This window comes from Xyrauchen texanus, chromosome 11, assembly GCF_025860055.1.
Source record: "Xyrauchen texanus isolate HMW12.3.18 chromosome 11, RBS_HiC_50CHRs, whole genome shotgun sequence".
NCBI lineage: Eukaryota > Metazoa > Chordata > Actinopteri > Cypriniformes > Catostomidae > Xyrauchen > Xyrauchen texanus.
Window position 1 is genome coordinate 46,866,359 of NC_068286.1, and position 12,715 is coordinate 46,879,073.

The 12,715-nt window shown below is 42.0% G+C and overlaps 1 protein-coding gene across 1 annotated transcript in view; it reads left to right on the forward strand.

Annotated features, from left to right (window-relative positions):
- Nucleotides 1-12,715, forward strand: part of tmem131l (transmembrane 131 like) — a 66,808-nt gene that overhangs the window by 38,456 nt on the left and 15,637 nt on the right. Inside the window, exons 8-17 of the mRNA XM_052137274.1 lie at nt 2,390-2,467; nt 2,748-2,901; nt 4,022-4,080; nt 4,176-4,281; nt 4,382-4,484; nt 4,699-4,849; nt 6,206-6,376; nt 7,864-7,933; nt 8,024-8,144; nt 12,621-12,690. Of these exons, the coding sequence (XP_051993234.1) occupies nt 2,390-2,467; nt 2,748-2,901; nt 4,022-4,080; nt 4,176-4,281; nt 4,382-4,484; nt 4,699-4,849; nt 6,206-6,376; nt 7,864-7,933; nt 8,024-8,144; nt 12,621-12,690 (1,083 nt within the window). The remainder of the gene's footprint in view (nt 1-2,389; nt 2,468-2,747; nt 2,902-4,021; nt 4,081-4,175; nt 4,282-4,381; nt 4,485-4,698; nt 4,850-6,205; nt 6,377-7,863; nt 7,934-8,023; nt 8,145-12,620; nt 12,691-12,715) is intronic.

Consider the following 12,715-nt stretch of genomic DNA (forward strand, 5'->3'; position numbering starts at 1 on the left):
GCACGTGCACTCGACTTCTTTGGTCGACCATGGTGAGGCCTGTTCTAAGTGGAACCTGTCCTGTTAAACCGCTGTATGGTCTTGGCCACTGCAGCTCAGTGTCAGGGTCTAGGCAGTCTTCTTATAGCCTAGGCCATCTTTATGTAGAGCAAAAATTCTTTTTTCAGATCCTCAGCGAGTTCTTTGCCATGAGGTGCCATGTTGAACTTCCAGTGATCAGTTTGAGGGAGTGTGAGAGCGATGACACCAAATTGAACACACCTGCTCCCCATTCACACCTGAGACTTTGTAACACTAACAAGTCACATGACACGGGGAGGGAAAATGGCTAATTGGACCCAATTTGGACATTTTCACTTAGGGGTGTACTCACTTTTGTTGCCAGCGGTTTAGACATTAATGGCTGTGTGTTGAGTTATTTTGAGGGGACAGCAAATTTACACTGTTATGCAAGCTGTACACTCACTACTTTACATTGTAGCCAAGTGTCATTTCTTCAGTGTTGTCACATGAAAAGATATAATCAAATATTTACAAAAATGTGAGGGGTGTACTCACTTTTGGGAGATACTGTACTAGCGTTCAAACTGTGTTTTAGAGCTCCTTGGTTCAAACACAGCTGGACAGAGTTTTTCGAAGTTTCAAACTTGATACTTGTTTAACTTGACACAACAGCCTAAAAATGCTGTTTTTGACGCATTGCAACCAAAGCGCTCTGACGCATGTGTACATTGACGCGTCCTTAGAAAAGCCCTAATAATAAACATCTCTCTGACAGATTGACTAATTCAATCGCAAAATGAATTGCTGTGGACTGTAGGTCAATGATAGGCTTATATTAAATTTGGAAGTAAATAGTATATTGCCATCTCAAGCCACTTTTTGTCTTTTCAATGCTTCACTCGTCTGCCACAATAATGCAATGCGTTTTACTTGAGAATTATTAGGGCCCAAGCACTGTTGATCTTCTGAAGATTATTATTATTTTTTCAATGTTTTGGGTGCTTTTGCAGCACTTAACATGACTAAACTCAAACTGTGCACACATTTTGCACCTATCTTCTGTGTGCATTGTGTGATTTAGATCAGATTTGAGATAATATGGATGTGGCTTTTGTTGTTCATGGTCAAAACACCACCACCTTGCAGCAGGCAGTGTGGCAGTTCAACATGCTTTTGAAATGGTCTTCTTACATTTACCCAAATCGCTTCAAAGTTGTTTAGAATAATGTCAAGATTCAGTTGATGTTAAATTGTAAAGGGTTACTTGATATCTTAAATCGTATTGCCATGGCAATGTATTAAATATTATGCTTTCCTCGACAAAATGCAAGTGTCCATCATGAATTGTTTTCCAAAAGCCACCAGTTGGAAATGTTCCCATGGTGCTTTGGCCCGTCATTGCTGCTTGCAGCTATTTTTATTATTATTATTATTTTTCTAGGTTTTTGCGGCATTTAACATGCTTAAAACATGCAACTTTTGCTACTGGTTGTCTGCAAGTAGGCTTTGGCAAAGTTTACACATGGGCATGGATGGGGGCTCTATAGCACCCCCTTTAACATGGGCCTGTAATGGGGTCTCTGTAGCACCCCCTTTTTCACAGTCACCAAACTTGGTACTTTGTTCTCATCAAGCCGGACAACTTCCTCCTTAGCTCTACCCAACAGGAAGTCATTTTTTTGAAAACTGCAGGCTCTGAACATTTTAAATCCTCCTAGGGGTTTCACGTTACTGTTACCAAATTTAGGCAACATTATACCAAGATATTGAAGATTACAATTTGTGAATATTTTGAACGGTGTTGCCATGGCAAGGCAATAAATGAATGGGAAACGTGAAGTCAAGTCAAGTCAAGTGGTTGGTACTTTGGTACTTTGAAGTGTCACATATTCTGCATGAATTGTGTGATTTAGATTAAAATTGAACTGTATGTTTGGAAGCGGGGGCTGATCACATTTTATTATTACTTTTAAGTATCGACTTGGTACTAAAGTACTTTTCACATTCCTACAATACTCGTTCATCACCATCTACATTAAGGCACGTTCTGGAGTTCCTTCTGAACCTGATTACTAAAAACATTCTTTGTAACTTCTGAACTTTATGGCACTTCTAATGTCATTATCTCCTTATGTTAAATCTTTGTCCGAGATTGACATTAAGGATGGCCATGATAGAGATTTGGGCCAGCTGACCGAAACATCAAGTGCTCAATTACACCTGCATTTATGCCGTCAGTTCAGTTTATGCACAAACAAAAATAGTTTAGCCCTGTTTTGTGTTGTTGTATTCCTCGCTTTGGATTAACGCATGAGCTAAAATAAATGTAAATGTTTTGTGATGAACTGATGTTGAATCTGATTGATCTTTTCTTTTGCTTCTGCAGGAAGATGCCTCTAATATAACCATTTTAGGTCTGCTGCTTGATTGCAATTTACCGAAAATATTCTATAATCAGCCCCAGGTATGAATGTTACCTTTATTAATCCATGAAATCATCCCTGGCCAATTCATATTCTGTGATGAACATATCTTAGGGTCACTTGAACTGACTGTCTCAGCTGTGCGGTAATCTGTTTTATAACTTGGACTTTAGTCACTTAGTTATCACTAGTCACTAGCGATGGTTTACAAGTTATCTGGTGATTAGTGGAAGGTTTTGCATTCCTGTGATTTCTTTGACTGGTGTCCTGCATGCTGATGAACTATGTGCCTCCAGCCTTAACCTCTCTCTCACTTCACAGGGTGGGTGTTTAGTATCTGAAGAGGGAGGAATTGCACTTCAGATCAGTCTTTCTGAGAGAGGCGAAAGGCCTACCCATCTGGACAAACTCAAGCCCTATGTGCTGGAGAATATTATGGTTCTGCTGGTCCTCCCACCACCAGGAGATTCTGTCTGTATGTGCATTTGTACTTTCATCAGCTAAACAATAATATCAATATTGTTTTGCCTTTTGACAATATTTGATGTATGTCTTGATATTAGCTTGGTAAGGGTGCCATTATTGATTAGTTGTGATTAAGGAAACATTTTTAACTGCATGTTAATTGCAGTTAATTAATTGCCAGCTTGTAGTGACTTGGGGGTTAAAGGGACGGTTCACCCAAAAAATGGAAATTCTCATCGTTTATTCACCCTCATACCGTCCCAGATGTGTGTGACTTTCTTCTGCAGAACATGAAGATTTTTAGTAGAATATTTCAGCTCTGTAGATCCGTACAATGCAAGTGAATGGGTGCCAACATGTGGGCAGTGGTGGCTCAGTGGTTGAGGCTCAGGGTTACTGACCAGAAGGTCGGGGGTTCAAGCCCCAGCAAGACGCCACTCTTGGGCCCTTGAGCAAGGCAATTAACTCCACGTTGCTCCGGGGGGATTGTCCCTGTAATAAGTGCACTGTAAGTCGCTTTGGATAAAAGCGTCTGCCAAATGCATAAATGTAAATGTGAAGCTCCATAAAGCACATAAAGGGTAGCCTAAAAGTACTCCAGAAGTCTTCAATGTTTAAATCCATCTTCTCTTCAGATGTTATATTATAGGTATGATACGATTCTCCTCCCTTCCCAGTAGGTGGCAAAATGCACGAAGAATGCGAATCACCTTATTCAAAAAAGGAAAATGTAAAAGTGAAAGTGGAGATTGATAGTAAAAATTGCTTAAATATTGATCCGTTTCTCACCCACACCTTTCATATCACTTCTGAAAACATGGATTATACCACTGGAGTCATATGGATTACTTTTATGCTGCCTTTATGTGCTTTTTGATGCTTCAAAGTTCTGGTCACCATTCACTTGCATTGTATGGACCAACAGAGCTGAAACATTCTTCTAAAAATCTTCACTTGTGTTCTGCTGAAGAAAGTAAGTCACACATCTGGGATGGCATGAGGGTGAATAAATTATGACAGAATTGACATATTTAGGTGATGAGGTTGCATTACAGCACCACCGTGTGGCTTCATACCGTCTGCTTTTCTTAAAATACTTGTTGTTGTAATTCTATTGTTTTAATCCACAGCTGATCCCAGAATAAGAGTGTACATGTTGAACTCCGGGGTTAAAAAGCTCTTTGTTAAGGTATGTGCTCACAGGATGATATCATACTGTTGCATTGAAATATGTCATTTCTTTAGGACGTTGCAGCATGAAACTGTTTGTCTTGTCTTTTGAAGGAGATGCAGCTCTTGTCAAGGACAGACAGCAGCGTAGAACTGAACGAAGTGCTGCTCAAGCCTTCGGCTACGAACTTCACACAAGTGGCGTCACTGTTCTGTAGACGTCAGTACTATTCTGTCAGACTTATAACTTTTAATGTGTACTGTTTTTGTATGATGTTTGGTGTATTTTTGTCATTTTATTTGGCTCGGTTTGTTTTCAGGGTCTTGGTCAGCTAAAAGCAAAAGGTGTACCGGTCCGTTTGGCCTGCAGATATTAGCAGACAGAACAGTGAATTTATATCCACTGCTGGATGCCACACACAGGTGAAGATTTCAGGATAAACCACTTCATTTAAATAGCGTTCATGCATTATATAATGCAAATAACTGAAGTTACGTAATATTGAATCGCTCCTGGAAGCAAATACACATTGGAACAAGAATACAAGCAATAACAGTGACGCTGACTTTAATGATTGCATACGTATTATCCTCACTGGTAGATTTATAAAGAATGGTTGTTCTTGGTGTTTTTCAGGTGGTGGGACTCTGAACTGAGTTCTTTGGTTCAGGTCCGACTCAAGCAAAGAGGTTCAGAGCTTGTGGAGCTTTGGCTGTCCAACCCTCTCCCCATTCCCTTCACAATCACTAACATCTCCTTATCCCAACATATGCATAAACTCTTCAAGGTAGCTCTAAAAATAGTGACCAAATGTTTTGGTGTATGTGCATGGGTTGCAGGGCACTTGGGGTCTGAATGAGTCTGTTAAGATTACTCATTTGCTGTTGTTAGAAATAGAAAAGGAGATCTCACACTGGACATGTCAGACAGATGACATACAGCATCCTAAAATAGGAAACCATTGTTTTCTAAAAATGTGGGCACATCATGACTGCCATCTGGTGTTTATCGGTGCCCAGCTAAGACTTGAGGGGCTGCTCAAAATGAGTGTAATACGCATACGTTTGCCATGAAATTCTACCAAACACAAAAGCTTAAAGAGCACCTATTATTATGGTTTTTCAAAAATGACCTTTCATGTAGTGTGTTATAAAGCTGTTTGTGAATGTAAAAACATCTGCAAAGTTTCACAAATCAAAGTGCACGACAAATGGAGTTATTGACTCAAGGAAAGAACCGATTCTGAACACCTGAAACGAGTTGTTAGTAATTCCAGACTTACTTCCTGTACAAAAAACCCGCCTCTTTATGCCATACTCTGCTCTGATTGGTCCGTTCTAAAGCGTTCATTCTAAACTCCTCCTTTCAGAGAGCATACTCTGTTCTGATTGGTCCGTTCTAAAGCATTCAGAGTATGCTCTCTGAAAGGAGGAGTTTAGAATGAATGCTTTAGAACGGACCAATCAGAGCAGAGTAGGCTCTCAGAAAGGAGGAGTTTAAAATGAATGCTATTGAATGAGTCGTTTTTGACACTGGGGAAAAAGGTAAAGCTGCAATTTAAATTATGAGTAAATTAAAGTGTTTTTTGTCTTTGCATGTAAATCTATTTTATGAGATCTTTAAAACAAAATTAGGCATGTTTAAAAACCATAATATGTGCTCGTTATCAAGGAGTTGCATTGTTGCTTTTAGGTTAGAACAGTGTTTCTTAGTGTTGCATGCATCATAGATCTGATTTGAATAAAGGATGACATAATGCAACACAATGAATCGTTAAAATTAAATATGACATGTGTGGTCATATAAGGCCCATGTTTAAATCGTAGAATTAAAAAGGATTTATTAGTAGTGTATAAAGGCGGTTTTACACAGGATATTATACCTGCAAGTTCCCTCTTCGTTTTCAATGTAAAAAAAAAACGGCACAATGCACGCGGCTCGGCTTGACAATAAATCGCGATGCATCAATGCATTTCTACACCTGTAATCCCTGGAGATTGAAAATAAAAATTAGTATACAAAAAATACACAAAGCAGTCCATTTGAAACAAGTAGAATATGACAACAACAAAAAAGGAGGCTGTTAATTAATATGGTTCTTGCTGTTAAGTTTTGCATATATGTATATTTTCGCATCTTATAGATGGTCAATTTTACAAAGTCCCTGGATGTGAGGTCAGGTTGCTGGAAGCTCCTGTCTCTTCAGCTACTCAACAGATCTTTACCCATCAACCCCAGGACCACGGTGACCCTGAAAACCAGTGTGGGACTCTCACTGAAGCTTCACCTCCATATGTACTCCACCGCTTCAAAGGTAAAGCTTCTCACGCACTCTGACTCTCTCAAACCAACTCCAATCATTCGCAAGAAATGAGTCTTATTGTAATGACCTGTTGCACATGGCGTTTTGTGATGACATGTAATTCCGCTCAATACCTGAACCACGCGTAGCCTGGTAACACCAACGTAGCCTCTTAAAAAAAGACTAATGGTGGTTCACTTACAAAGTGAAGATAATGTTCACCTCGCATTGCTCGCACAAGTTTGACCGCTGGATTATAAATGTGTGTTTAAACTCGCGAGTATCTCCCGTTCTCTTCCGGAAAAGGACAGAAGGCGGGGCTTCTACGACTTGATTCCAGCTATTGGTTGAACTTTGAACCAAGTAGATGCCCATATTTTCAGAACTTACCAGGAACTTCCTCGCTCACTTTCCTCCAAGCGATGTCTTTATTCATCCGGTCTCTGTTCATGTATGACGTTGTCATACAGTTCCGGGTACCGCTACAACCATTGTTCCATCCATTTCTCAAGATTTCGTCTGCTACTACATCAGTACGTCAGTGACATCCAGACAATCTCAATGTTGATGGGCTTTCGCGGCAACGCGTCATGCAGATTTTTTGTTCCAGTTTAAAAAATTTCATCTCGCGTGAATGAAGTGATTTTCCATGTAGAGTCGCGCCATTGGCTTCATTCGCGCTGCTTGACGCAAATTTGCGTCTATTCGCAACTTTGCATTGACTTTGTATGTAATCGCGCCACGCGAAACGCTCACTTAGCATAGTATATGAACGCACCATAACACTGCATCTTAACCAGACATGATGTGATAAGATTCCAGCGCCAAGCAGTCTGTCTGTCCACACCGGAGCTTCCGCAAAAAAATTTACCAGACAAATTGGAAAAAATCCAGTCAACTCACTGCTGTGTTTATTTTGCACTGTTAGGCGAACAAAAATCATTAGCTGCATTTCTTTAAAAAAACACCAGTTATGCAATTAGTGTCTAAAAATTAGTTGTCCTTTTCTGCATATCGCGGCGCCGTTTTGTGGTCTGTTCTGCATAACGTGGCGGCTCATCGTTGATTATCGCGGCCTATTCGGCACGTGTCCATCGGGATAACAGATTCGAAATTCCGCCCCTGATCGGCCCATAAGTGTGTCGGCCCACCGGGAAAATGCCCGGTACGCCAGATTACCAGTCCAGCCCTGTGTGGAACAGTCAGACAGAGCCTAGGTGTTCTAGGGCAGGACAGTCAGTTTATTGGGCCTCATTCGTAAAACTTTCCGCTGGATTGACAAACGCTTCATACTCCCCAGATTTGTTAGCAAAACATGTGTTCTTGAATTCCAAGCATTCACATTCGTACACAAGGGGGCGTGTGTACGTTCATTTACAATGCCCATGAAAGCACCATATAAGGATGGCACCAGACTCGCTAGTAACAAACGCTCTCTAGTGCTCAACGACTTAATTTAACTGAAGATACTCTGTCTCTCTAAATTCTTCTTTCTTCAGCATGGAGATGTGATGTTTGAGTCTGCCGAGGAGTGTGAACAGCTCTGTCCTCTCCGTATGTCCAGAGCAGGTGTGACAAACAGTTTAGCATTAATACTGTAGTCACTTTTAATGTTGTGTGTTGCTCTGTTTAATAATGATTGATTGTCCACCTTCACAGGACGTACTGAGTGGCAGGAAACTCTTCTCCCAGAATCATCCTCTTCTCTCTGGAGAGTGGACAGCGGTCTGGCCTCCTCACTGTGTAGCCGTTGGCACTGTAGCAAAGAGCTGTCCTGCAGGTAAACATACAACATGCACATGATCATACACGCAACACATGATTTATGCTAAAAGAGGTCAAAGAGGTCAAGTTACCAGCTCTTACAAATGAGTTCAGTTCGTTTTGGCGCTGTGAGTCACTTGCAGTGTGATCAGGGATTAACAAGGTTGCTTGGCATTAAGCTTTCTTTTATAATTGTTGTAATGATTATAATATAATACTATGATTATTTTGTAATTACGGGTAGTAATGGTTCATTTTGGAGATGGGTTCCACCGTGTCCTGGATAACCTGAAAAACCTGGAATTTTGCAATGCAGTTTTCCCGTCATGGAAAAGAATTATTTGTCCTGGAAAATAGTAATATAACCATTTGACTGGGTTGCTAGCAAGGTTTCCGTTACATGCACAAAAACATGGTAACGATCTGACTCGGAATAGGAGGCAAATAAACACATTTTTATCGTTTTTTCACTGCTGGCGGCTGCGCATTGTGAAACAACATCAGCGGTTAAGGGCGCTTACACCCTCATGATTGATTACATCCATCCATCTTCAACCGCTTATCCGAAGTCTGGTCGCGGGGGCAGCTGCTCCAGCAGGGGGCCCCAAACTTCCTTATCCCGAGCCACATTAACCAGCTCTGACTGGGGGACCCCGAGGCGTTCCCAGGCCAGTGTGGAGATATAATCTCTCCACCTAGTCCTGGGTCTTCCCCGAGGCCTCCTCCCAGCTGGACGTGCCTGAAACACCTCCCTAGGGAGGCGCCCAGGGGGCATCCTTACCAGATGCCCAAACCACCTCAACTGACTCCTTTCAACGCAAAGGAGCAGCGGCTCTACTCCGAGCTCCTCACGGATGACTGATCTCCTCACCCTATCTCTAAGGGAGAAGCCCGCCACCCTTCTGAGGAAGCCCATTTCGGCTGCTTGTACTCGCGACCTAGTTCTTTCGGTCATGACCCAGCCTTCATGACCATAGGTGAGGGTAGGAACAAAAATTGACCGGTAGCTCGAGAGCTTTGCCTTCCGGCTCAGCTCTCTTTTCGTGTCAACGGTGCGATAGAGCGAGTGCAATACCGCCCCCGATTCTCCGGCCAACCTCCTGCTCCATTGTCCCCTCACTCGTGAACAAGACCCCGAGGTACTTGAACTCCTTCACTTGGGGCAATACCTCCTTCCCTTTTGATTGATTGATTACAGCAGCAGCCAATCGTGTGCTTGGCAATCGTGGTGCACCCGAGGTAGATCTCTTGATTGGTTACAGCTACGACCAATCGCGTGCCTTGCTTCAGTGGTGCGTGCAAAGTAAGAAGCAGCATTCATGAAACAAACTGAATGACCTGATACTTGTACCGACGAACCGAATGAGAGGGCCGTGTTGTTCGTTTACTTCAGCATAGGCATGTGAGTCTACATTGTCCATCATGGAGAGAAAAGGGTGGAAGAGCTATTAATGTGTAAAAGTGTCTGATGTTTCTGCACGTTGAGGGGATGTCACATGACTTGTGTAAGTGCTGCCGAATACATTAAAATCTATGAAGTGACGCGTCGGCACAACCTCGGCTCCAACTTCACACCTAAGTGTTTTTCACACGTTTTACCTCACAAATGATGTCTTTGAGAGCACAAAGCTACATTAAATATATATGAAGAGATGAAGGAAGGTCTCATAATTTCCCTCTTCGTCCTTCTGACGTAACATCCCCTTTGAATTTAATGCATTCACAGTGTAAACATTAGTCGGTGTGTAGCGACCCTAATGTGGAGGACAAAGCGCCGCTTGGAGCTGGTGTTCATGCTTAAACACTATAAAGTCTCTTGGCAGATTTCGGTCGTGAACATTTCAAATGATTCAATGACTCGCTCATAGCTCATTAGACTTTCATTTGTTGCCGCCTAGTGGCATCTCCAGAAGGGGTCACTATTACACTATGTAACACAATTTGTGTTCCTGTGTAGTAAGTGTTATTTCCTAATTGCTTATGCCTCAAAAGTATAGAAAATTGCTATAGTTACCCACAAACTTTGCTTTTGTGACCAGGATAGTGATATTTTGAATTGTACCTATTTCCAATGAGAAAACGGGCGAATTTGTGTCTTCATTCACATAAAGTCGTGCCGTTGAGAAACTTCTGTCAAAAACACACAGAAATGGCAAAATAAAAGCTCTATTTAAGTGGGCTTGCACTTTTGCTTAAATATTACACTTGTTGGGCGCATAAAATGTCCTGGACAATTAGCTTGAAAAGAGTGGGAACCCTGAATGCAAAGTTTTAAAACACCCGTTTTGCTCTTGAAAGAAATTGATGCATCTGTTCACCAAGGATGCATTAAAGACGTCTATAATTCTACAAATTACTATTTCTATTTAAATAAAATTTGTAATCTTTAAAATGTTCATTCAGCCAGGAATCCTTTACATGCAGCATTGCAAGTGTTTGCCATACGGTTCATTAAAGCTGCTATTTTAGGACCTGTGAAGAGTCCGTTTCTTAAACTAAAGACTGGTCTACTTGTTATAGTGCCTCTGGGACGTCCGCTTCTCTCTCTCTGTCCTGGTTAGACCAAATTAGCTTTTTTCAGAATAGTAGGGCATGGAATAGCCAGCGTAGTCCAATCAAGAATGTTAAAATAAAATGATGCATTATAAATGTTGAATCTGTGTACTGATGATCATCGTCCCATGTGTGTCAAACATGTTGAGTGATCCAAACATCATCTGCAGCCTAAAACTGAACTTCTGATCCGATTTTAGGAGTGAACGCACTTAACTGCATAGCGAGCTATAGGATGCTCCCTTGCTCCCTATTTAGTGCATGACTTAATCTTCAGTGTGCTGTCTGTCTGCCTGCACTGGTCTCAGAACAGTTATAGGAGAGCTATAGGATGCTCCCTATGTAACTCATATAAAGCCTCTGAAAGACACATTGAGCCCATTGATTCTCTGCAGTCATTGAGTTTAACAGCGTGCCATTCCAATATTGCAGCTGTGTAGGACCGTACAATGCAAGTGAATGGGGACCAGAACTTTGAAGGTCCAAATTTCACACAAGGACATCATAAAAGTAATCCACAAGACTCCAGTGGTTTAATCCAAGTCTTCAGAAATGATCCTGTCAGTTTTGGGAGAGAATGGACCGAAATGGCGGTCCTTGGCGATCGTGATTTCAAACCCGATTATACTTCCTAAAGCGCCATCTAGCGCTCTCCGCATGCGTCAAGAACAAGCGTGCCGCACAAGCCCTCAAAAGTGAAGCCAAAACGTCTCGCTCGCCCCCCGGTGGCTGGTCCTAGTATAGGTCATAAACCCCGCCTCCCCATGTTATTCAACGGGACGTGAGACCAACTAAACAATTAAATTACACTTCACATATCTTTTTTCCAAAGATAGTTTCTGTCATTTACTGTCGTTTCTATCACGTTGATGTCATTTCAAGTGTTTGTTTTCAAAATAAGTTTGTTTTTAGTTATTTGATGCTATAAAAACGCTGCTGTGACATCATGATTGACAGCTGTGATTGACAGGTTCTCTGAGCGAAGTAGTCACTGAAGCACCAACTGACTTTTTTTCGGGATCTTCGGAGGACTGAGGAGATTGGAGCTTTAAATGTAATATCTAAATTTCTATAATTAATTATTTCACACCATCATAAGTCAAAAGTCAAAAGTGCAGGGGTGTGTGCTTGCGATTGATTCAGCGAGAGTGAGGGCGGGGCCTTAATTTCGCGGCTTTACTTCCTGCTCACTACTATCGCTTCAGAAGACATTGATTAAACAATATTATGGACGAAGTGTCCTTGGGCAAGACACTGAACCACAAGTTGCTCCCAATCGCTGGCTAGCGCCTTGCATGGCAGCTCTGCCACGTGTGTGTGTGTGTGTGTGTGTGTGTGTGAGTGTGAGTGAATGAGACACAGTGTGAAGCGCTTTGGTAAGCTCTAAGGTTAAAAAAGCACTATATAACTGCGGACCATGTGGAGTCGTGTGGGCCGGGAATCGACCTGCCGACCAACAGAACCACAGACCCGCCCCTTTTGTCAAATCTGATTGTGCACATGAGCTGACGCCACTTGTAAAAACGCTGTAATTGTATATTGTCACCTCTATATCACCGCAGCTAATTATTTTGCATAAATGCACTTGATTGAATAAGATGCGATCTAATCTGCTCACCTGTGCTGGTTCAGATGGCCAGAGAAGCGCAAACGAGCGCTCTCCGGTCCGAATCCGCTGTCAACAGCTGAATGCTGGTGAACTCACCGTTGAATGCCGGCGCACAAGCCGCTAATTGTTAAATTACCGCTGAGTTTTGCACAGTGTTCTGATGATGAGAGGGGATTAGACGGAGGACCAGTTAAAAGTGATTGCCAGTAGAATAGCCCTTGCGTATAGCGAAGACTAAACGCAATGTACGAGCATAAAGACGTTGGGTCGCACAAGGGTATATACACTATACATACTATACTATAATGTGTGCATGTGTGTTTTGTTCAGATGGCCCAGACTTCCTGCAGACCACTCTTCACCTCTCAACTTTGGAGCCACACCTGTCAACGACAGTAAGGTAGGCCGATCGCTCATTATCTATC